The sequence below is a fragment of the Tenrec ecaudatus genome, chromosome 12 (genome assembly GCF_050624435.1).
Source record: "Tenrec ecaudatus isolate mTenEca1 chromosome 12, mTenEca1.hap1, whole genome shotgun sequence".
In the NCBI taxonomy this organism is placed as follows: domain Eukaryota; kingdom Metazoa; phylum Chordata; class Mammalia; order Afrosoricida; family Tenrecidae; genus Tenrec; species Tenrec ecaudatus.
Genome location: NC_134541.1, coordinates 115,652,098 through 115,677,380, shown reverse-complemented (window position 1 = coordinate 115,677,380; position 25,283 = coordinate 115,652,098). Strand labels below are relative to the sequence as shown.

The window sequence follows — 25,283 nt, the reverse complement described above, 5'->3', positions numbered from 1 at the left end:
TTAAACCAGCCCTCTGTGAAATAAGCCAAGGATGTAAGTACAGTTACAACTGTAATACTGATCAAAGGTTGCGGGGTAGCACAAACATTTGAGTTTGACTACTAACCTGAATGATTGGTGGTTCGAACCCAGACATTGGCACAGGAGAAGAAAGACTTGGTGACCTGTTTCGGTAAAGATTACAGCCAAGAAACCCAGTGGAATGGAAATAGCCCAGTGAACTAATAGGCCACCCAAACACCAGCCTCCACAAGCCTGAGACAAGAAGAACTAGATGGTGCCCAGCTACCAACACCAACTGCTCTGGAAAGGATCATGTTACCAGGTCCTGGATAGAGTGGGAGAGAAAAAATATGGAACAAGACTCAAAATCATAGGAATCCAGGTTTATTGGTTGGATAGAGACAGGTGGGACACCCCTCCCCCCTGAGATTATGGCCCTTAGTCAGCCTTCAGGTACGGAACGGAGCCACCTCTCTGTTAGAATAATCAACCCTTTAAGACCAAAAGGCAACATTCACCCAAGCACAGAGTTAAGAGAATTATGAAAGCTGAAGGACAGGGAACGGGGAGAAAGAAAATAAGTGAAAGTTACCTCAAGGGGATTGCAATAGAGGAGCTGAAATAAACGGGGTAGGAGTTGAATATAAGGCTGATGATCTGCTTTGTAAAGTGTCACCTAAAACAATGTGTTTGTTTGTTTGTTTACTTATCTACCTACCTAGCTATGTATTCACTTATTTATTTAAAGAAAACGCTATGGAGTTCTTCGCATGGGATTGGGATCCACTCAAAGGCAGTTGGTGGGAGATTTGTGGCTTGACTGACAGGGATCAGCATTGACCAATGAAGCCCTGATGGGCCAGTGGTTTCAAAGGCTCAGCTGCCAACCAGCAAGAACCTACCACCAGACACCAATTAGGAGGATATGGAAGCCTGATTCCTTCAAGATTTTCAGCCTTGGAAACCTTACTGGGCAATTCGACTGCCCTTAGAGAGTCGCTGTAAATGTGAGTTGAATGGGTTTTAATGTCGATCCGACGCATATTGTTGAGTTTGCACGTGCCAGGGCTGTGTGCAGCACTTGACACACGTTATGTCTTTAACCTTCACAATAACCCCCAAGAACTGTGTGCCATTAAAATCAACTCCGGTCTACAGATCAGGAGAGTGAGGCTCAGCGAGGTAACGTAACTCACTAGGCCTCTTTGCACAGCCAGGCAAAAGCACGATGTCTGCGGCAGTACCACAATGTGCCAGCAGGTGGCAGTGAGCACCCACCTTCCAAGCCGGGCTGGAGCTTCTCGGACTACATTTAACGCCCACCTTGGACATCCGCCCGGCCTATCCAGGACCTCTCTTCTCATCAGGTCCCCGGGGCCGCTTGGCCCGGGAGAGCATCTACAAGGTTCGAGGCCCATCGTCCCGCACGAAGGACGAGGAGATGCGGGTGTCGCGCGCGTCTGTTTGGGAACAAGGGATGATACAACTATTGCGCTCAGTGTGAGCAGAGACAAGGGCATACAGCACCCAGAGAGGAAGTGGCTGCGTCCGGACCCACGTGGAGTTGGCCGCCCGGCAGTGCTGGTGACTCGAGTCCAGGGGGACTCGCGGCGGGATCCCTGCGTCCTGACCTAGACTGGACTTGGTATGTCGTGGGGTGGCTTACGAACCCACGTTGGAGCAAGTCTTGGAGCAAGTCCTGATCGGGCGGGGCGTCCCCCCACTAAGACACTCGTGGAGATGTCCCTTCGTGTGTGTGTGTGTGTGTGTGTGTGTGTGTGTATACGAGGATGCTCTGCACATCTGAACAGCTTCTGGGTGCCTTCTGGGGGGGTCTGGCGGGAGTTGCTCTGGATTGGGGATCCTAGTTGCTCTGGATTGGGGGCTCATCCGGGCACGTTATCCTTCCCTAGTCTGTAGCTCCCCAAGGCGCGCAGCTGAGGCAGGGGGCGGGGCTCGATTGGCCGGTGGGCGGGTCCGGGGCGGGGCTCCGGGCGGGGGCGGGGCTCGCGGCTGCAGCGGCGGTCGCCGGGCAGGGGCGCCTCCGGCGGCAGCGGCTCGCGCTGGCGCTGCAGTGAGGCCGGCCGCGCGGGCGAGCGGGGGTGTGCGGGGCGGGGGCCGCGGCGGCCGCGCAGCGGAGATGTGACTCTGGCCGCGGGCCAGCGGGAGCGTCGGCGCTGCGAGGCCGCAGGACTGGTGAGTGCGAGGCGCGCGGAGAGAGTGGAGGGCGCGGAGGGGCCCCCCCAGAAACTTTTCCCGCCGCGGGCTGGGGAGGGTGGAGTGTCCTCGGCCGGCACTTCTCGAAGCCCCCTCCCCCCGGGTTGAGTTTGCTGGAGAAGCAGTGAGAGGGCCCCGGGGGACCCCCACAGTCCTACTGCAGCCGCAGAGAAGGGGGGGCCGGGGAGGAAGGGGCCTGGGGACCTGGTACTGGCGGCGGGGGATGGGAAGGGGGGCTGTGTCCCCCAGCCCGGTGGAGACCCAAGTGTGTCTGAGAGGGGCTGGGCGCCACCACAGGTAAAGGGGGCCTGGAGCACCCGGTGTCCGCGTGCCCAAGTGACGCCTGTGTGAGGGGACTGCTGGGCTGGCCTGGGGGTCGTAGAGCGAGCAATTGGGAGGCTGACCGCGGAGAGGGCGAACGGAAGGGGGCGCAGGGTCAGGTTTGGGGGGGGTGACCGGCCACACCTGCCGCAGGGGGCGGAGGGCGAGCTCTAGATCTGTGCTGCGCACAACTGGGGGGTGCAGGGGACACTGCGGACGCAGCGGGGCCAGCCGGGACCTGGGGGCAGGGGACAGTTGGGGGCGGGGAGAGTCGGCGGCTGCATACAATGGCTAGGGATCACTTGGGCCGCGGAGGGCAAAGCCGAGGGTTTGGGAAAAGTGGGATTCACCCTGTACTGAGTGTACTGTATTGAGCTCCCTGCCCGAATATCCCTACACCCCCTGGTCTCTGCTGAGGGGGCCCGCTGGAGGGGAGCGGGGACCGACCTTGCCCCAGAGGACGGACGCCCCAGCCCGCGCAGCTCGCGGGTTCATTCTGCGGTCCTGGCTCCGTCACACAGCCTTGTCCCTGAATTCGCTTCTTGGAGCGCCGCGGACAAAGGCCCCGGGAGTGTGGCGGGCAGTGGCGTCTGGGGCCTGCCCGCCCCCCACCCCGCGCCAGATTGGCGCCTCAACTGCGCCAGGATGGTGAACACAGGAGCATAGCCCAGCAGAAGAGGGAAAGAGGGGCGCAGGGCCCTAGATTCAGAAGTTTCGTTGGTCGGAGCCAGGGGCTTTGAAGAATTCAGACTTGGAGTTAAATAACCCGCAAATAGCCTGGAAATAAAATGCAACACACACGCACACACCCCCGGGCTGGGGGCGGCTGGTGCTCAGCTGTGCAGTTTTGTATCTGGAGTAGGGACCAGTCCCGTTTCACGGTCGTTCCTGCTCGGAGTCTGAAAGGCGGTCAGCTGAGTTGGAGAGGGGAGAAGATAGGCGCTGAGGAGTTGCCACTTGGGGCGCCGAAACCAAAGCCGGGATTGCCCAGCGGTTGGAAACCTTGAAGCGCTTAATTTGCCCCTTCAACAAATGTGCCGTTCACAGAGCTGGGTGCTGGGCTCACCAGTGTGTAAAAGGGACCAGCAGCCGCTCCCTGGAGGAGTGACCAAACGGGACAACGGTAAATGAATAGCAAACAGATACAATTTCTGATCGGCCTAGGTGCTGCCGGGATAATGAAACGGAGATGTAAAAGAAAGTGACTGGGGGGCCGGGGAGCAGGAAGGGTGCTGGAAGGCGACTTCTGGGAGTGCCATTGGAGCCAAGACACCCCAGAAGATTGGTGGTGGGGGGGGAACAGGCCTAGAGCACTGACTGGCAAAGGCTTTGAGGTGGGAATGATCGAGAAGCTGAACAAAGGCCATTGTGGCTGGAGGGAGTAGGCAGATGTGTGCCGTGGGGGGAAGGGACCCATGGGAAAGATTTGAGTCAGAGAACCCTGAAGAGAGTTTGAGCAGGAAACCCACGGGCCAGCCTTTCAGCTATCCCCGGACCTCCCCACGGAGACGAAGAGGCACCGGGGCAGCTCAGAGGGGCTGTGTCCACAGGGACTTGAACCTGGGCAGCTCCAGGAAACATGAATGACTGGGCTTTTAAAGCCCACTCCACATTTCAGCAGTTGCTGGCCCTACCCAGCTCCCACCCAGAGCCCACTGTCCTCAGAACCATGCTTCCTGGGAGAGCCACCCTCCACCCCAATGGGTGGCCAAGGATGCAATTTGCATCTAAATGGTTGCTTTTCTCTACGCTGTTGGAGCTGCTTTGCATATTCATGACTCGAGGAGCTTGTGTTCTTGGGGCCTTGGGTATTTTTTCATTGGATAGCCCCCACTTCCGCTGGTGACTGAAGGAATGAAGCCTGGGGAATGGAGATTTGGAGGTTGTGCAACTTTGGAAAAGCTATCACCGCTGCTGCGGATCTGGGAAAGAGTTTAATGTCAGGAAACCTTGTAACCGTTTGAGCCCAGCCGGCAGGAAGTGCACCAGGGCTGTAGCAGGCCTGAGCTGGAACCCCTGTAATCACTGGCATTGAGGACCTGGGCTTCTCAGCCCCATCCTGGGCCTCTGCCGAAATGAGGTGTCAGGGGATTCCACTGAGGGGTGCAGAAGGAAGAGGAAAGGTCCCAGCTCTGCTGTGAATTCCTCAGTCCTCACCCCACCCTGTCCCCCAGACAATAGGAAGTGAGTCCTGTGTGCCTGGCACTGTGCTGAAGGCATTTCACACCTACCGTTTGAGGCCTTCGGCTGCCATTTTCCCCATTTTGCAGATGAAGACAGATTCAGAGAGGTCAGGTGACATACCCAAGGTCACACAGCTACAAAACCAAGTTCTCCCTGGGGTCCCTCTCCCTAGATCTTTCTCTAAAGGTGCCAGGTGTGCATGGGGACACGGTACCCCACCTGCCATGTGACCTAGCATCCTCCCTCCACCTTTCCAGGACCCCCACCGCCATCTAGCTGATCCTGATTCCATGGGGACCTTATAAAATGTTTCCAGGACTGCAGATCTTCATGGGAAACAGGCACTTTCAACCAGGAGCAGCTGCTACATTGTAACCACTGGCCACAGCCCACCAGGGCTCCTCCTTAGAGCCGTGGTTCTCAACCTTCCTAATGCCAAGACCCTTTAATACAGTTCCTCATGTTATGGGGACCCCGTATGTAGGTGTATCTGCATGTGGGCAGACCCACCTGGAGACGGATAGAAGAGCAGTGTCTAGGTTCCTAAAACTATCAGAAAAAGGGGTCTCGCCCCCCAGGTCGAGAAATGCTGTCTTAGAGAAAGTGGGTTTACAATAGCACCGACCTGCTGGGATGGCGTGACCTTGGATCTTTGCTGATAGCAGGTCAAGTGAGGCCAGTCCTAATGGCGTGTTCACTAGCGGGTTGTCTATTTGGATCTCCCTGCAGAGGGTGGTTGGGGCGGGGTGGGGGGTGGGGGAGTTACCCCAGGCTGTCTGGCACCTTGTGATAAGGTCAGGCATCAGGGCACCCAGCCTGGCCTTGAACTCTCACCACCCTTATCCAGCCCACCCCCAACCCAGGAACCCTACTTTCACAGCAAGCCTCCCTGTTACGTGTCCCTAGGAAAAGCACAGTTGGGGGATTCCCAAGACATCCCCAAAGACATCCTCTGGATGACCTGCCTACTCATTGTGTGATGGGAGACAGACACACACCTGGGTGAGCAGGCCTTAAGGTACAATCACCATAGCAACGGCCCTCCTGGGAAAGATGGGAACGACGTTCCTGACCCTGCCTGGAAACACAAACCAATCTTTACTTACTGAACAGACACGTGCACTATCGTGACCACCTAGCAGCTGTCCCATATCCTGTTGCTGTTTCCTTCTGACTCCCTGTGGCCACCTGTGTGGAGCGCAGACCTGTATTCAAGGCTGTGGCCTTTCCAAGGCAGATTGCTAGGCCTTTCTTCTGAGGCACCCAGGCATCCCCAACTTCTTGCTGAGTCATCAAGTGCTTAACTCTTTGTGTCACCCAGGGATTCCTTTCTGGAACCCCAGTTTGTTTTCATCATCCCAGAAACCTCTTGAGGTGGGTACTGATCTCACCCCCGTTTTGCCACTGAGTGAATTATAAGTATAAAACAAGAGAAGTTGCTGGGTGCTAGCCAGATGATAAAATGTGCACCTGGGAGGTCTGGCTCCCAAGTTCAGCCTTTTCACAGGGTGCCCTGGAGAGTGCCAGGCTGGGGACATCAGGCCACAGAAGTGGTCTCCACACAACTGCCCTGTCCCTCTCCGCACCCCCTCCCAGGAGGGGTCTTGTCTGCAGACCCCTTTGTGGGGACACGGAGCTGTTTCTTCGCCACCTGCCAGGGGCTTTGGGCCCCTCTGCAGACCTGGGCTATATTTGTATGTGTGTTTGTGCCTGTGCTGTATGTGTAAATGTGGTATACTTCAGAGTATCGGAATGAGTCTCCTGTTCCAAGCCCGGCTGGCAGCAGAGTAAGTAGTATGGAAGCCAAGCCTCCAGGCCCCACACACTAATTCTTCGCTCCTTCGGACGAGCCGCACGCCTGCGTCCCACGAGCTTGTTGCCACATATTCATCTCGTCCCATCACACCTGCCTCGGGCTAGCTCACAACCTCTAATCGGGCATTGCTCGATTAGGGGAGCTGGAGAGTTACCAGTCTTGGTTGGTGGGGAGTGGCAACAGGTGGCTAGTGTAGCAGGACGGAGGGGGTGCGGCACTGGGGAGGGGAAGGTGCCAGGGCTCAGCCTCCCCCTGCTACATCCATCCTCATGTCTCTACCTGGGGGTATCTACCAGTCAGTTGCCTGCTGCAACGTAGACGGGTGAAGCCACCCTGAGTGTCTGAGTGCCGTGAGGATTCACGACTGCTTATCAGTTCATTCGGTGACCTGATCCTGAACCCTTCCTGTAGACTAGGCACTGGAGAACCAGACCTATCAAAGGAGGAAGGAGATCATTGAAAAGTGTGGTCCGTGCTACAGAGACCACAGTCAAAATACTGCATTGGAGACCGAGGGAGCGGGGGACCCACTTCACAGGGACAGGCCAGCAGAGGGCCTGCCAGGTGATATTTCTAGAGCCTTCAGCTGCAGTGGCAACTCAGAAACAGTACAGACAGTCCCTCGATGGGATTCAGCTCCTAAATGTGTCTCTAGATTGAGTTTGTATGTGCAGTTTGTGTCTGATATCAGTCAAATGTTGTCTGCATGCACAATGCGCCTTTCTGTGCGTGAAAGCGCATCAGACACTTCCAGGTGCACTAAATCATCTCTGACATAATCCTGCAGTAGTAACAGTGTCTGACGGGCTTGCAAAGCTGCCTCCATTTGGTAGTACCAGCCATTGTACGTACCTCACGTTGTTACTATGATAGACTTTGTAGGGGTGCACTGCCTCTCAGTCCGACCGTCAGAACCCAAGGCCTGACTGCGCTAAAGTTTTCTAGCCCTCGGACCTGGACAAGCCAGCTGACCTCGTCCCACAGTATCCTCTCTGGGGAAAGCACAGTCACAATAGCACCCACCCCATGGGACCAGCGTGCAGAGAGTCTAAGAGGCTGCATGTGAAGTCCCAAGAAGGGTACCTGGAACAAGGAGGCTCTGTTCTTCCTGCCAGAGCCCCTTGCGGGGCACACACCATTAACTCAAAATATGAACAAACTTAATGGAGCCTGGCAGGTCAGGTCCACCCAGGGGGACTGCAGAGGAAATGCCTGGCAGTCAGCTTTCACAAAGCCAGCCACTGACAACCGTGTGGAGCTGGGTTGTATTGTGACACACACAGGTCACCATGTGTTGATTGGCTCAATGGCCATTGCTTTCTGATGCTGCTGTCACCATGGCCGTGAAAGACTGGCCCGCCAGGCAATTCTGAATCCCAGCAGAAGCCCCAGGTAAGCCAGACTCAACTTCATTCTGAGGCCAACCAGCCAGGAAAGTGTTCCACGCGAGGGGGGTGGCTGCTATCTCGTGGGGGTCCTTACAACTTGGCGCTGAGTATGGAAGGCTTTCTGAGAGAAGAGCTATTAGGACTTGTTGTTTGACAAGGGACAGAAACTCGGCTCAAACTGACTTAAGTCAAAAAAATAAGGGGTGGGGAGTGAATTACATGGCCGCTGTAACTGCAAAGACAAGGGCCCTGCTGTAGACATGACAGGGCCCAGGCATTCAGCCGGTGATGATTGAGACTCCTCACCATCACTTTGCTCTTGTCTTCAGGTGAACTTAACTCCCCTGTGTCCTCCTCCAGCTCCGGAAGGACATCCTTCTAGCATCAAGGGTGGGGACTGTCCAGCCCACGGGCCCTATAAAGTCCGAGAAAACGTCAATACTATCTAACATCACTTGCTTCAATAAAGCGAAGCTGCTTCCGCCATCACATCCACAAGCAAAGACTCTCTGCCACGGAGTCGATGCCAACCCTATAATAGGGCAGGATAGAACTGCCCCTGCAAGTCTCCAAGACTGTCGCTGTTAATGGGAGTAGAAAACCATGTCCTCCCACCTGGTGGACCTCGAGGCTCCCAGCCCAACTCGTAACCACTGCGCCACCAGGGTTCCTTGCTACGCCATCACCTTAGGGGAGAGTTCATTCAACGTTTGACCAGGATGATTCTCTGATGATGTTATAAATATCCAGATGGTAGGACAAGGTCCCGTCCCCCCATGCCCATCCCCAGAATCTAGTTTATCAATCCCAGAGAAAGAGAAGAAGACATCTTTCCAATGAATTCCAGCAAAACATCTTCGGATGGGTCTCATCAGTCTGGTTCAGGCCCGCTGCCTGTCTGCGGACCCATCACTGTGGCAAAGGTGGACAATACTCAGATTGGCCAAGTCTAAGTCAGGTGCCCGTGCTTGGAGCCAGGACTCAGGGTAACAGCCCAACACACAGTCAAGAGCCCTTCCAGGAATGGGTGGGAAAAAGCACGGGCAGGGCAGCCAACTAGCAGCTGTTCCAGAAGGAATGGAGGGTCTCACCTTCGAGAAGGAAAGCAGGTGTGGGTCTGTTTCCCCAGGCAGAAAGGAAGGCAGCCTGAGACCCGGACGGGCGCCTGAGGAATGCAACACACATTCAGGAGCAAGGCCATCATTCCAGTGGGGAATGGCCCACTGTGATCGGAATGCCAGGCAGGAAGGGGGGCCACCTTGGCAGCTAGGCTTGGAGAGAGGTGAGCCCTCGAGGTCAGTGAGGAGAAGCGGCAGCTGTCCTTTGAGTTGTCAGATGTTTACCAGCCTCCGGGAGCTCTGCCCGCTAGCTGCCAGTAGCAATTTAACCACCAAAAATATCCCGAAAAGAAACCTGGACCAAACCAGTTACGTCGGTTGAATGCATTCCAGCTCTCGGAGGCTGGGCTGCCAAGGGAAACTGCTCCGAGATTTCCAGCGCAGTGACCTTTGGGGAAGTAGATTGCCAGGACTTTCTTCCAAGGCGCCTTTGGGGGTGTGTGAACCTCCAGCTTCTCTGGTTGTGGCTGAGCATTGAACTAAAGGTTCGTGGAAGGGTTGAGCAGGTCAGGAGGGGGTTAGTTGCTGTGTGAACCAGAGGGACTGTGGACGTGGTTCTTGTACCATTGGCCTCTGTCATCGATGACCTGCCTGAGGGAACCCGAGTCCCTCCCCCATGCTGGTGGGTGGATGGCATTTTGCTCGGATGCATCGTTATTCAGCGTTGATTCCCAGTAGGCTGGTGGAGCTGGGTGCCACGCAGCACCATGGAGGAAGGAAAGTGTCCACAGCATGGACCCCCCCCCTCGAAGGTGGGCCCTAGGAGTTAATGCCAGTGAGCAGTTTTGGTTTTGTTTTCTAATTGATTATTAATTGGGAATTAATACAGGTATATCATTCCATAGTTCAATCACGTCAAGCAGTATTATACAATTGCTACCACAATCAGTTTCAAAACATTCTTTTTCTTCCAGGACTCTGACATCATCTCCTTTTTCAATGTTACAGTTTTTCTTTTTTTTTTAATTAGATCATTTTATTGGGGTCTCTTACAGCTCTTACAACAATCCATACTCAATTGTATCAAGCATTTTTGTACATGCCATCATTATTTTATAAACATATACTTTCTATGTGATCCCGTGGGATCTATCAGCTCCCCTTTTTTTCCTCCCCCGGCGAGCAGTTTTAAGAGATATGTCTCTCGATGTGCTAAATGTTCTCCCAACCAAATCTTTAAAGCAGTGGTTCTCAACCTTTGTAATGCCAACACCCTTTAATACAGTTCCTCATGTTGTGGTAACCCCCAACCAGAAAATTATTTTTCTTGCTACTTAATAACTATAATTTTGTTACGGTTATGTTTTCCTATTTTCCAATGGTCTTAGGAAAGCCCTGTGAAAGAGTCGTTCAGCCCCCAAAGAGGTCTCCACCCACAAGTAGAGGGCCGAATAGGTTAGGGACTGCATATATTGTGTGTGGACAGAGCATACTCTGCCACGATGGCAGGCCGTGTGGCTAGGAAGCCATCAGGGGCGGGCTCGGGAGTGGATCCTGGTCTTCCCTTGCTTGAGCAGGATGCCGGGATCCTTGATACAGCGCAGGGGGCCAGACGGGTAGAGTGGGCCCCCAGGCTTGCCAAGGCTGCAGTCCTGACTGAAGCCGGTGACCCCTCCTTTCTCCCCCATGGCGTGGCTGGTAGGTTCCAAGCTCTGACCTTTGGGTTAGGGCCCTGTGTTTAAACACTGCAGCACCAGGGCTTGGGATGGGGAGGTGTCTCTGTAATTCCACTGCAGCCCTCTCCCAATAAGGTGGGCAGATATCTCAGGGTGGTCTGGCCTGCCCCACTGGGATAGAAAGGAGGAAATTCACCTGAGCAGGGCAGACTCCCCTCCAGAGAAAGGTTGGTGGCCCTGGAGTGGGGCAGAAGCCTGAAGAAAGCCTTTCATTCTCTCAGGACTTCCTTTACACAGTGTGTGAGCTAGAGTTGATACAGTAGGTCGCTGCCCAGGTCAGTTTGGCTTCATCTTGGGGCATTTCTTCTGCCTCGCAGCTGGAGGAAAAGGGCTACCAGCCCCTTGGGGGTGGGTGGGTGGGGAGAGCGGGGAGCCCAAGGATTGTACTTCAATCACACACATCACCTCAAAGAATGATTTCGCCCCAAAGTCAATCATGTGGGCCATGCTGAGAAAGCCAGATGTACACTGACCGGCCAGGTGAAGGTCCTGCCCCTGGCCAGGAAAGGAAGCGGAGGACGAAGAATGAAAGAAATGGGCAGAAGAAACTGATCAGGGTCTCTGTGGACAGTAATGGGTGTGACCTTGGCCGGGGTCTGAGCTGAGGACCAAGCACTGAGATCAGTGGTGGGAGGAACAGTCTTCATGCAAGGAGGGGCAGAGCGAGGGATGACAGGAGGCCTGAGGTACGTCAATGACTGGGCTTTGGCCTGAAGACAAGACTTGCAGGGCCGGGGTGGGGGTGGCGGTGGCCAGGACACAGCCGAGTCGCCTGAGTCTCAGTAGGTACGGTCTGTAAGGCCCGGTGAACGCTAAGCCCATTCATGTTGGACCTGCATGTGTACCAGCTGATCTGTGGCTTTCATACCTCTGCGCATGTCCCATAGTTTCAAAGGTCCCGTACCTGGGGTGTGGGTGTGGGGGTCATGAGTACTTTTGTAGCAAGTGGATGGATTCACAAATACGGACCCTCTGAATACGGGGTGCGACGGAGGCCACATGTGAGGCTTCTAAAAGGGGGTGGTCGTTTCTAGGAGTTGGGTCGTGACTTTGGGTCCCCCCAGAGACCCTGTTAGCCATTGAGGGCTGGAGGTGTTGCTCTGCCCGCGTCCGTCCTGTCAGCCATGGGTGATTATTCCTGAGACTGAAGAGGTCCTGTCTGTTTTGGAGAAGTCAGACAGACCAGACTGGTGTCAAGTTCACCGTATACAAAGGAGGGAGAAAAGCACTGAGTGCCCCTCCCCTGCCTTCCAGTCAGTCACCCAGAGGTGGTTCCTGGCTAATGAGGCCACCAGGTGGGGGAGGGACTTCAGAGGCCTGGCTCTTCTACCTCTGCTTTCATGGTATGAGTACCTTTTGTAGCCCCAACTCCCCATGGCTCCCTGGCCGGTCACTATAACGGGAATCCCCTGGTTCCTCCCAAGTGTCCTGAGTTTGTAGCTCGTGTGCCAGCCAGATGCCGGGTCCTTTCCTGTACTCGGGCAGGCTCTTTGCTCTGGCTGCAAGTGCAGATGGGCCCTATCCTGGGCCTCCCCTGCCCTGTGGGGGCCGTGTTGCCTCCACCAAGGGGTGCTTTTCCCCAATGCACCCATAGGTGCCAGACAGGCTAAAAGAAACATTGCTCATGTAAATTCCGACTCATAGTGAGCCTACACGACAGCATAGAACTGCCCCATAGGGCCCTAAAGCTGTCCTCTTGACATAAGCAGACCCCACAGCTGTCTCACATAGAGGCGGGTGGATTTGAACCACCGACCTTTGGGTGAGCAGCCCAGCTTGCAACCCCTGCACCGCCAGAACTGCTTCCCCCCACCCCCATGGGCCATCAGTTATGTAAAAAGAAGCTGAGGAGGTAGGTGACTCACCACGAATTGTTCTTTCTTTCCCACCCGCCACCGATCTCAGAGAGAAAGATGAGCGCCCACCAGGCCCCCGCCTTCCTCCTGCTCTTCATGATCGCCTCAGGGGCCGCGGAGAACGCCAGCACGTCCCGCGGCTGCGGGCTGGACCTCCTCCCTCAGTACGTGTCCCTGTGCGACCTGGACACCATCTGGGGCATCGTGGTGGAGGCCGTGGCCGGCGCCGGCGCCCTGATCACGCTGCTGCTGCTGCTGATCCTGCTGGTGCGGCTGCCCTTCATCAAGGACAAGGAGAAGAGGGACCCCGTGGGCCTCCACTTCCTCTTCCTCCTGGGGACCCTGGGCCTCTTCGGGCTGACGTTCGCCTTCATCATCCGGGAGGACGAGACCATCTGCTCGGTGCGCCGCTTCCTCTGGGGCGTGCTCTTTGCGCTCTGCTTCTCGTGCCTGCTGAGCCAGGCGTGGCGCGTGCGCAGGCTGGTACGCCACGGCAAGAGCCGCTCGGGCTGGCAGCTGGCGGGCGCGGCGCTGTGCCTGATGCTGGTGCAGGTCATCATCGCCGTTGAGTGGCTAGTGCTGACGGTGCTGCGCGACGCCAAGCCGGCCTGCGCCTACGAGCCGCTGGACTTCGTGCTGGCCCTCACCTATGACATGGTCCTGCTCGTGGGCGCCCTGGGGCTGGCGCTCTGCACGCTGTGCGGCAAGTTCAAGAAGTGGAAACAGAACGGGGCCTGCCTCCTGGTCACCACCTTCCTCTCCGTGCTCATCTGGGTCGCCTGGATGACCATGTACCTGTTTGGCAACGCCGAGCTGCGGCAGGGAGAGACCTGGGGGGACCCCACCTTGGCCATCACGCTGGTGGCCAACGGCTGGGTCTTTGTTATCTTCCACGCCATCCCGGAGATCCACTGTGCCATCCTCCCGGCCCCGCAGGAGACCACACCCAACTACTTCGACACGTCACAGCCCAGGATGCGGGAGACGGCCTTCGAAGAAGACGTGCAACTGCCGCGGACCTACATGGAGAACAAGGCCTTCTCCATGGACGAGCACAGCGCAGGTGGGTGGGGGCCCGCGGGAGGGTCCAGGTACTCAGTTCCCCTCTCCAGGCACTCACAGGGGTCCCCTAAACCCCGGCCAGGCGTGGAGTTTTACTCTCCTTTTTCTTTCTCCCCTATACTAATTGCCAACTAATTGAATACAGAATTCTAGATTTTTGATTTAAGAAGTCACACGTGGCCATGCTGCATGCTGGGCCAACATTGCCACCATCACCCCTACACACACACACATACACACACACACACACACACACAGACCACACCATCTCCTCCTGCCCCTGGCCCTGCCACTCTGACACTCATGCTCATTCCTGGACTATTTGGTGGACGATGTGTGTCAGGCAGGGGACTGCGAGCGTCAATGTTCTTGTCCCTTCCCCACCTCAAACACCAAGAATGTAGGAATTTGGCCCCAGGATCAGGTGTCTGGGTCCCATTCTTGGCTCTGCCCATTCCTAGATGTGTCGCTTTCAGAATATTACTCAGCCTCTCAGAGCCTCCGCTTTCCCTCTCTGTGAGACAGGAGTGAGCGTCTTTTGGGTAGAGTCATTTGGCAGTGATTTCATAATTAGCAAAACGCGCCTGCAGATCCTGCCCTGTAGCATGTGGCCCCCTTGATAGTGGAGCCTGAGGTGACAGCTGGGTGCGGGCAGCCGGCAGGGGAGTCATGCACACCCGAATGGCAGAAACACTACCCTGGCCAGTTGTGTCTCAGTCCTGCCAGGGGCCCGCTGGGGAGTCGGTAGAATTAGTCTCCTCAGTGACACTGAAGGACAGGGCCTGGGGCTCTTATCTACCCCCTCCTAGTTCCCACTGTCAGTATCTCCCCCCTCGTCCTGGTGAATAGGCTGGACACAAACCCTGGCCTAACGGCAGCGTTGTCTGGGTGCACAGGGCTGTGGGCTGCTGCAGACCGACTGCGGGGTGGGGATGGGGGAGCAGTGGGATGTAACAGGCGCCTGGACACCTGCTGTCAGCAATTACAAAGTGGTTACGGAGTATTGATTAGGTCCCCAGAACTCAAAATCAATAAAGGTGTCATTTCCCTGTCACCTGAAGGTATGTCAGGGACTTCCAGAGGGACCCACATCAGACCACTCTGTCTAGTCGTTGCTAGCCACCCTACAGGGCAGAGTAGATCTGCCCCACAGGGCTTTCTAGGCAGTTATCCTCACGGAAGCAGACTGCCGCTCTCCCTCTGTGCAGCCGGGGCTTCAGCTAAGGGCCTGACCACTGGGCATAGCAGTCCTTACTGTAATGATGTAAGAAGAAGAAGGGCAGTTCTTCCCAATAGGAGTGGAGCTCAAAACCCAGACCACTCACGACCTCAGAGTGGATTCTGATTTGTGTCTCATAAGCCAGTGAGCTGCACGGGGTTTTGTTGGCTGTGACCTTCAGAGGCAGTGCTGTGGAGAGGAGCTGAGCCTGCCGTCTTTAGGGTGGGAGGCCTTCACAAACTGTCACCACCCCCCGGGGGGCTCTCTAGAGTTGGGTGCTGTCGAGGCAGCTATGACTCACTGTGACCCTGTAAGACGGAGAAGCACTGCCCCTTTGAGGTCCCACGGCTGGTGTCCTGTGGAAGCAGACTGCCACCACTTTCCCTTGTGCGGCTGGTGGGTTTGAACTGCAGTTTTCAGTGAACAGCCAACCCTTTAACCACTGCGCGACCTAGGAGTAGCAGCTACAAAGACATGCACGGCCACCAGGTTGATACGACTGAAAGCAAGCCTGCAGACCAGAGTAGAGACTGCCCTATAGAAGTTGCCTTTAGTTGGCAGTGAGCGCTTTAACCACTGTGCCAACAGGGCACCTTCCAAAACCGAATGCTCTACCATCCAGTTGATTCCAACTCAAGGCAACCAATAAGACAGGCTACAACTGCCCCTGTGGGTTTCTGAGGCTATACACTCTTTAGGGGAGTGGAAAGCCCCACATTTCTCCCCAGGAGTGGCTGGTGGTTTCAAACTGCTGACCTTGCAGTGAGCAGCCCACCGCATAACCACTACACCACCAGGCCTCCCTGGGAGTGGCATAAACCAACCAACCAAATCCAAATCCAAACCCACAATCATCAGCCTATTTAGGGTTTCCAATGCTGTCAATCGTATGGGAGCAGACAGGCAGCCTCATTTTCTCCTGAGGACCAGTTGATGGTCTTGAACCATTGACCTTGCAATTAGCAGCCAGTGCCTAACCCACATGCCAAAGTATCCATTAGCGAGCGCTAGGTGGCAGGTGCTGTCCTAAGGATTTTACCTGCATGTATCCTAAGCCCTCGTGTCTGCTCAGTGAGGTAGGCACCACTGCAGCCCCTGGTTGACACAAACAGTCAGGGGTGTGAAGGCATTGGATCATTCCCAAGGACGTACAGCTGGGGTTTGGCCCAGGCCACAGACCCGTCCCTTGCTTTGTGCTGTTCAGCAGGTGCCAGTAGCATGGGCAGTGCTGAGTTTGCTGGTCATGATACAGGATTGCCCCTGCTCGCCCGCTGCAGGCTGTCACCTACAATCTTCCTTCTCCTCTGGGTAGGACCCCACCTCCTGGCTAGGCTCCTGCCATCCATCCATTACCAGCTGTTGCTTTGTCAGATTGTTGGAGCCTTATGAACTCCCAAGAAGGTTAAGGCACCTCTGTGGAAGCCTGCTAATCGGATGTCCTGGACAGGAAGGCCCGAAGGCCAGCCTAGCGTCTGCTATTCGGCTCTTATTCTCTCCCTTTCTGAAGAGGTGAGGCTCAGTGAGCTCTCCAGGAGGTAGGGCCTGGTCAGAACCCCGCGGGAGTGGGAGAAGTGTCCAGGCCTTCGTCCTCCCCCTCTCCTAGTTGGTGGGTAGTGGTTTTGGTGAAGTATTGGGCTGCTAACCGAAAGGGTGGCAGGTGAGTCCACCAGCTGCTCCTTGAGAGAAAGATGAGGCTCTCGGGTCCCATAGATTTGCAACCTTGGAAGCCCTGTGGAGCAGCTCTGCTCTGTCCTATGGGGTCACTGCATCGGAATGGGCTCGATGGCTCCTGGAATCCACCCAAGTGTCCGAAAGGCGAGGCAGTCGGCCCCCAGGCCCAGCTGTGCATCCGCCCTGGGAACTACGCATTATCACTTGGGTGTCCGCCCGAGGAACGTGGGCTCCAGGGTCGGTCAGCAGTCCGCCCCCCTCCCGCTGACGAAGGGGTGCTGTGGGGGCTGTAGTTCCGTGCGTCACACAGGCATGCCCCACAGCCGGGCGGGGTCCTTTCCACCTAATCCTTTCACCTCCAAAACCACAATAGCTTGATTTTCCCTCTTCTGGTGATAAAGGATCGATGCTCATCTTGTAGAAGGTTCAAGTAAGGAAACACGAGTAGAAACTCTGTCCAGAAGCATCTCCGCCCGGGCTACCAGGCGGCAGAGTGTGCATGCCCACGTGCAGATGGCAGTGCTGGCGCATGTAACCTGGGCTGCGCACACGCAGCACCTGGCCACGTTCAGAACTTGTTGTTGCCGACGCCCCCAGCCTGGTAGCGGGTGGGACCACTAGCGGAGCCGCCTCCTTTAATGCCGTGGAGCTGAGCGTTTCATGTTTTCTCGCTCAGCGGCCCCGGATGGGAGAGTTAACCAAATCCCTGCCATCGAGTCCGTGCTGAATCAGCGACCCCCGAGGGGGATTCCGAGACTGTCCCTGTTAAGAGGAGTAGAAAGCCCAGTCTTTCACTCACAGAGTGCAGGGCTACTAGTGGTTTCGAACTGTGGACCCTGCGGATCGCAGCCCAACACGTAACCACGGCACCACCAGGACGCCTATGAGGGTTTGTAGGAGCCGGTGGCTGGGCCTTTCTCAGGAGGACCTCTTCCGTATTGGCTTCCTTCTGCCTTCCCACTACCACAAACAAGGAGCCCTGCTGGCACAACGGTTAAGCGCTCGGCCTAAAGGTTGGCAGTTCTAACACCCCCCCACCCCCGCACCTCTGAGGGAGGAGACCCTGGTGATCGGCCCTGTGAAGAGTACCGCTGGCAGAACACCTTCCAGGAAGTTCTCTTCTGTCGCCCGGGTTACTGGGAGGCACCCACGGCCATGCAGTAGCAACAATTATTTCAAGAGTGAGCCCTCTTGGCCATTCACCTTTGTGCACTCCTTGTGGGGTAGATATATATATATGTCTTAGAGCGCAGGGTAGCATCTGCTTTACACCTTAGACATGGTGTTGGATGGTTTCCCAGAAAGAACTCATTTACCACTGTTCCTCACAGCTGTGTTCCAGCCCTGTCCCCCTACCTCCTCACCAGCTCAAGCCTCTGGGTAGTGCAGTTAACCCCTCCATTGCTAACCCAAAGGTTGGAGGATCAAGGCACCCAGAGGTGCCTGGGAAAAAGGCCTGCCTGCACCTTCTGGGGAAACCACAGCCTTCACCAACCCCGTGCAGCGCACTCTCCCCTCCCCCACCCCACCCCATATGCCCACGAGTCAGGGTCAACTCAATGGCAGCTGGTTTACTGGTTCCCAGCCTTGGATGTTGTCAGACCATATTTCCCAGTCGCCCTGTTTGGGTCTGCCAGGTCCCTGCTTGTGGAAGGAAGGAAAATAACCGAATCATTCCAGAACCTAAACTCACCTGGGAGCAGGCAGGCCCCAGGCCAGGCCAGGCGCCTCTGGGGGATTCAAGGAAGGCTGATTGGGGTCCTGGCTACCATTCCCTTTGTTCTAGAAACCCTTGCTCTGCTGACGGGGGACTTCTGGGCATGCTCCCTGGCCCAATGAGAATAGCTTTTGGCATCTTTGGTGCTGACCTCAGCCAGCTTGTAATGTAGGGAGGGAGCCAGGCCCTGAGAGGGAACCTCCCCAGAGCCTTTGGTCCCAGAGTCCTCCATGCCCAGGCTTGTGCTGTGGCTTGTCCTGTCGCCCCTGCATTCCACCCTCCTGCCAGCCTTGGGCTCTCTCCCATCAAAACCATCCCAGCATCCCCAGGAAAGGGCAGGGCACCCTCAAGCTGGTGTGTGGCACCCCCAGCAGCCTCTACGCCCCTATTTTCTTCTTCAAAGTGGGAATGTCAGCCTGCCGCTTATCACTGATCATCAACCCAGGCATGAGGTGTGTGCTAAAAGATTAAAATACCCCGAGGGATGTCGCACCTGGATCACATCTTGGAAAGCGCTAACAAGACACCCTCAGTGCTCACCTCTCAGTGGAGCCACAGGGGGGCTCTTGCCTTCTTCTGGGAGTGGGGGCCCAGGGCAGGGTTGTCTGGCCCTCTGCACCTCAAGGAAGTCTCTGTGTTGGTATGGGGGGAGGACAAACTGGCCAGAAGAGAACACTGACATTTGGCCTAGGGCCTCTGAGTGAACCCTGCTCAGCTTCTCAGAGCTGACCTAGGTCAGGGCAGGTGTTAGCCAGTCTGGTTTCTTGAAGTTGTAAGCAATAGAAAAACCCGATCTGAATCACCTTAAGCCACAAAAGGGATGTGTTGCCTTAAGGGTTCCAGGAACAGCTCACTCAGGAGGCTGTAACCATGACGGGCTGGTTTGTGTCTCTTGACTCTGTTCCATCCTGGAGTCCTGGTAGAAAAGAGTGACACGTACACACGTGCAGAAATCCCAGGGCTGCCTTGGGTTGGGACTGAGTGCCTTTCCCTGAGCCCCCGATTCCAAAACCCAAACCAAACTCACGGCCATTGAGTCAGTGCTGATTCACAGCGACCCCCTGTGGCTTTTCAGGACGGTAACTCTTGATGGGAGTAGAGAGCCCAGTCTCTCTCCTGAGGAGCTGCTGGTGGTTGCTAACTGCCGACCATGTAGATCGCAGCCCATTGTATAACCACTACACCACCAGGGTTCCTGAGTGGCCAGGCCCAGGTGATGAGTCCTCTCCCCCACCCCAGGCCAGGAAAGCAGGCAGCTCTAGACAAAGCTCACGGGAATCTAGTGCTGGTGCAAATGTGCACCAGCAAAGAACCACAAATAAGCCCTGCAGAGAAGGACTCTCAGGATGGGCTCGCCATGGGTGGTCAGTAGAACCAACTTGTGCCCCTTGGAAGGAAAAGTGGTATGAGACTCTCCTGCCACAGCAGGCCACGTCTCCGCTGTGTTTGGCCTTCCCTCAAGCAGGGCCCTGTTTAGCTCCGTGGGGAGAACAACTTGCTATGAGCTCTTCGAAGACCTGGAAGACATTTGATAGAAATCTGTTGAAACACACATGCCCCTTTGATGTGATTTTATAAACACTATTGATTGGGTGTTCGGTGAAGGTTTGCACAACTGTTTAGGTTCTCAATGACTGGCCTTTTGGAAGTAGATCATCAGGCCTTGTGTGAGGCCAGGTTGCCTCGAGAGACAAATCCAGTGACTCTCATATATGTGTCAGAGAGAGCTTGATCTCAAGAAGTCATTATCCATCAAGCAAGCAGATCCCAGCCCAGTGCAGATCAAGTCCGTAAATCGATACCCATCCATAAATCCCTCTCCAGACTCACGAAGCCACATGCAATGATGCAGAATGCAGGAAGATCCCAGGCTGGTGGGTGCAGAGCTGTGTGGGTCCAATGACAGGGGCCGCATCACAGGAAAGTGAAGGCAGAAAGGGGGAACTTGCTGCCAGAGAGACATTTATCCTGGTCGCACCTCCAGTTTAGGCTGATTGACAGCCTAAACTCCACCCATATCTTCTCTTACAGGCTATCACAGGCCTTTCTTCCAAGATGCCCCTGGGGAACTCGAACCTCCAGCCTTTTAGTTAGCAGCTGAAATGTGTAGGCAATGTACTCTACCCCTAAACTTGGAGCGATCCCCAAATTCAAGTTCCTTCTAAGGGACTACATTACTAAAAGGACTATCTGTAGGGGGGAGGGGGCGGGGAAGAGTGGGGGATGAGAACACAGGTTCTCTGGTTCAGTTGTAGGTGCTGACACACACCACGTGGCTGTGGGCAAATCACTACTACCCCTTTGGGGGACCCTTCCCAGTGAGGCTGTCTAGAGCTCCTTGGAGAAGGTGGTGACCATGCCGGGCCTGATCTGGTTCCACTATTTGCCTGACAAAGCCCAGCAGCCGGGGACCCGCCTCCCCAGTGTAAGCCACTGTGCTCCAGCGTGCCCTTTTGTCCCTGTGGAGAGATAAACTTGCACATGTGGAAGGAGGGGGGGAGTCCCTCTGCCCCTGCCCAGGAGGACCTCAGCATGCACCTCACGCCCGAGTTCCCACGGTCTCCTGCCTTGGGGTCCCCTGAAGCAGCGTGCTGTGTGAGAGGCCGTGGTTGTTTTGGACATAGATGTTGCCCCCCTGAGTAAGGGGGCCTTCTGACACGGCACCCCTCTTGCCAGGCATCCTGCAGCCGCTGCATGGGGTAGGGGGGAAAGCCCAGCACCGGGTGGAGCCGCCTGAGCCCTCAGACTTCCCAGCCCCGTGGCACAGCCTGAGAACAAAAAGCCCCTTTGAGACTTTTGTTTTGATTCAGGCTTGTGACAAAGGGGAGGAGCCAGTTGGGGGTGGGGGCTTGGGAGTGAGCAGCTTTGATGCAGGGGAAGAAAACAGGAAAAAGAATCTCTCTCTCCCCCCACCCTCTCTCCCTCCTCCATGTCGCGTTGCCATCCATGCCCTCAGCTCTGCGAACAGCGGGATTTCGGAACGGCAGCTTGGGAAGCAGGCCTAGCGCTCCATTCAGGAGCAACGTGTATCATCCCACTGAGATGGCCGTTGTGCTCAACGGCGGGACTGTAAGTATCAAGAGGTGATGTGTTCTCAGGAGGCCTAGGTGTGTCCCGTGCTGGGGAGCGGCGTCAACAGGAACAGGCTGCTCTGTGGACACACCGCAGCTAGAGTGCATGCCACGCTTCCGACTTCTCTCCGGCCCTTTCTGCACGCACTGAGCACCCGCCTCGACTTAGCCAGGATCCCCGGACTCCTCCCAGGGCCCAGGGGGCCTAAGGGCTCTTGCAGACAGTATGAATTATTTGGCTTCCCTTAGTCAGTGCCCAGACCCTCCCCGCTGGAGGTGACTCCTGGGAAACTCTGGGCACTTCCTGCTCATGTAGCTTCCCTTCCCAGGGCTCCCCAAATCTGTGTGGCCCCACTGGGCTCTGACCTCCCAAGCCTCCAAAGCACAGGCCAGCAAAAGTAAAGAAAGAAAGGGGACAGGTCCGGGGGTCCCTGTAGCTGATGCCAAACAGACGGCAGGAAGCACAATTGCTATTGTTCCCATTTTGCCTCCATGGAATGACATCATTCTTTTTCTCCCACAATTCCAAAACGCACCCTCATCCCCTCTCTGCAGACATAGCTGCGTGCTTCTGTCAGAAAGGACGCCTGATCCAGTTGCCCACTGGGTTCCATTCTTTCTGTCATGGGCCAATTCCATCATTCAGCCTGAGCATTTCCTTTGCATGGGAGCTGGGAGTAGGTTTGGGTCTCTAGCAGGAAGCCCTAGGTTTATTGGGGGCACGTAGGTTTCCATGGCCTGCTGAGTGTGGCAGGCCAGGACTGGTTTGGAAAGGGCTGCAGGACACACGGATCCACAGATGTGGGTTGTTTGGGCCCCCTGCCAGCCACTGGGCTGCTTTATTGTCAGGCGCTAAGAATATTCCCTGACTCACCAACACGTGGCCCGGGAGTTACAATAAACACGGGTCAGAAACTGTCCATCAGTCACTTCCCCAGCCCTCCCTGTCCCTTTCAGGGCCCTGGGCCTGAAAACACCCTGGATGTAGAAAGAGAAGTGAGTTTGGGGGTCACCTCTGCGTGAGAGGTGGAGTATTCTAGAAAGAGGAGACATCCTTCATGAGAAGGGGCTGCCAGCAGGTTTTCTTGGGGCTTGCCCGGCCCAGCGGGGCCCAACCCAGTGAGCCATTCTCAGCCATGCTGCCACGAGCCCCTGCGAATGTTCCCTTCGCCGAGCACAGTATTCTTAGTGTCTTATCCTTGTTTCCAGGTCCCAACTGCTCCGCCAAGTTACACTGGAAGACACCTCTGGTGAAAGGCTTACGTTCCAGAGAATAAGAATCTCTTAGGGATATTATTCCCTGGCCGGCCGTGTCTTTCTTGAGAGAGGACTCGGTACCAGTAGCTGTACAAGGCCACCCACAGCCAGGAGATTTGGAAATTCTAGCTGAGGGGCCTTCGAGTAAATGTGAACACTGCTGAACCGAAAAGCTAACCCTGACTGCCCTCCCCCGCCCACCACACACCCACAAACACCCCAAAACCAAGCGCAAGCCCCGCCAACTAGAGCCGAGCTCATTGCCAATAGGCTTAGGCCCACTTCGGAAACGTGGCTCGGAAGACCAACTCATCCGGGGTTCAAAGAGCCAGCCAGATTCACAGCCGCTGGGCCAGGCTGCTGGTGGGACTTCAAGGCCTCCATCCTCCTAACCCAGCAAGTGCTCCTTCCGTCCTCCCCCCACGCCCCAGGACCTTGCAGGGAGAGGACCCTCCAGACCATGGCAGGGAGAGGTCACAGGAGAGTGAAGGAGGGTGTGGGTATGAGTCTGAGACCAGGGATCCTGGCGGGGTAGGGTGCGCTGTACAGCCCAGTGTTAGTGGAAGGGCCCAGGCATGTGCCAAAGAAGAGAAGGCTCTCATGTGACCGTCAGTGTCAAAGATGGTGGTCCACAGCCACTGCCCCATTGGTGGGCCTCTTCCCTAAGGCCCATGGCAAAGAAGCCAGCCCCGCCCTCCCTCCTGGTGGAGCTGCAGAAATCCTCTGGTGAGGGCCAGCAGGCAGATGACAGCCCCTCGGCCCGCTCTGCTCTGCGAGGCCTAGGACCGCTCCAGGCCCTTCCCTGGGTTTATTCCCACGTTCCTTACAAGCGCTCAAATGGGTCACCTGCTTGAAGACCCCGGGGGCCAGTAGGCCTTCCCAGGGTGCCTCCTGGAGGCCTGCCAGGTGTCCAGTTCTTGGTCTTTGGGGTGGTGGCTCCAGAGGGCAGGGGTTTCCAGGGGGAGGGAGGGTAATCTGGCTGCTTTGGGAGTGGGGGTTGGGGTACAGGGCACCATGGTTGTCTGTCATTTCCATGAGAATGGTTCTCTGAGCCCACTGTGTCTGTCATGGCTTCCATCTGTCCTGAGCTGGTCACTGGTCACTCCATCACCGCGTGGCATTTCCAGCATCTCAGCCATTCAGAGCCCCCATGTCCTCTGCACTGTTTGGCTTACATAATCACTAGGCGAGTTACAGGGCTTTATTTTAACCAGACGGCTGGGAATGTATGCCAGGGGGTGGGCCCCTTTTGCATATCTGCTAATCACCTCGATGGCTTTTTTTTTTCCTGTAAAACCACCCATAAGCCTTTAACCTTGAAAAGAAAATGGAAAAGGTTCGTCTTTTGAGGGGGGAATGACCTCTTCACACGCCAACATGTCTGAGCTGAAAATGTTCTAATAAACCTGACCTTGCTCAAGGTCCCCGTCTCTGCTGTGTCCCCTCCCAGCGCCCTGCCGCTCTCCCTGCAGGGCACTGGGGAAACCGAGGCCAGCCTGGCGGCCAGCATACTTCCTTGTCTGCCCGCGCTTGGAGGAGAGAGCGCATGGCACCAGGGCTGCCCCCGCCCAGAGCATGTGCTTGCTTCTAGACAATCCGATTTCAGGCCTCTGCTGAGTGACACTGAGTGGACTGAAACTTGTAGTATCGGGGAGGGCCAAGCCTGGGGGGGGGGCGCATTTGCCTGCAGAACCAGTGTCTTGGGATGTGGGGTCTGCACACCTCTAGCCTGCTGCAAAACGACCACCTTACACGTTCTTGTGCCAGGAAATGGCTGCTCAGCCCCGATCCCTGGAGACCTTTGGAGCTCTCTAACCCCGCCTGCCAGCGACTGGGTCTCCGGGCCACCCCACCCCACCCTGCACAGGGAGCCTGCACAGGCTCGTGCGCTCGGTTCTCTGTTGTCCGGCCCCACAGCGGTAGCACAGCCGGAGCGGTGACAAGCGGCGGGACCCTGGCAGCAGGAGACACAGCCCTCTGCCCTTGCTCCTCCCTGGGGTCTGGCTCATGGGGGGCGGAGGGCGGTGTGCTGGGCAAGGGGAAGAACCCTTGATTTTTCTAGTGAAGTCGCCTGATGAAAACAAAGACAGTTTGCCAAAAGGCCGTCTGTGGAAGCCAGCGGCCCCCTGGAGCGGAGTTTTCAACACCGGAGTCAATGGCACTTCTGTTCCAGATATTTTTGTAAAACCAAGACTTGTTGGGGGCGGGGAGTGGGGGGCAGTGATTGGAAAGAGCATCTGTGATAAATTCCTAATTGTAAGCACAAATCTTGGTGTCTGCTTATTAAAATCACTTTGGGACTATAACAGCCACTCTGACCCCCCCCCCCCTTTCATGGACAAGTGTCCTTCCATCCCAGATTTGTCTGCTGGCAATGGAGGGCCGGGTTCAAGGGGACGGGGAAGGAGGGGAGGTCGGCGTTGAGAACTCCCCAGTTGGAAAGGTGTTTGGTGTCTCAAGTGTCTCCAGGTCTTAAGTCCCGGCAGCTGGAGGTCTGGTTGCTTCCATCCCGGGGCCTGGCAGGCCCCCTGACATCGGAGGGTGAAAGTGGCCAGGTCTTCACTCAGCAGCTTCTCGGTTGGCCAAGCTGAGTTGAATGTCTCAGGGCCCAAAGTCGAGAGAGCTGAAAGGGAGCATTGTGGCTTTTATAATCCACTGATGATGCCAGCTTACAGTTCTCGGCAGGTGCTTTTTATCCACTGATGAA

At 56.0% G+C, this 25,283-nt stretch overlaps 1 protein-coding gene across 3 annotated transcripts; it reads left to right on the top strand.

Annotated features, from left to right (window-relative positions):
- The first annotated feature begins 1,386 nt into the window (after positions 1-1,386).
- Positions 1,387-24,843, top strand: GPRC5B (G protein-coupled receptor class C group 5 member B). 3 transcript variants are annotated; one of them, XM_075564581.1, is made up of 4 exons: positions 1,387-1,648; positions 12,629-13,642; positions 21,205-21,317; positions 22,529-24,843. In XM_075564581.1, exons 2-4 carry the CDS (start codon positions 12,637-12,639, stop codon positions 22,571-22,573), a joined length of 1,164 nt encoding a protein of 387 aa, XP_075420696.1. In that variant the 5' UTR covers positions 1,387-1,648; positions 12,629-12,636; the 3' UTR covers positions 22,574-24,843. The 3 variants fall into 3 exon arrangements, with proteins under 3 accessions (XP_075420696.1, XP_075420695.1, XP_075420694.1); XM_075564580.1 differs by lacking the exon at positions 1,387-1,648 and adding an exon at positions 2,044-2,199; XM_075564579.1 differs by lacking the exon at positions 1,387-1,648 and adding an exon at positions 3,489-3,664.
- The last annotated feature ends 440 nt before the right edge of the window (positions 24,844-25,283 follow it).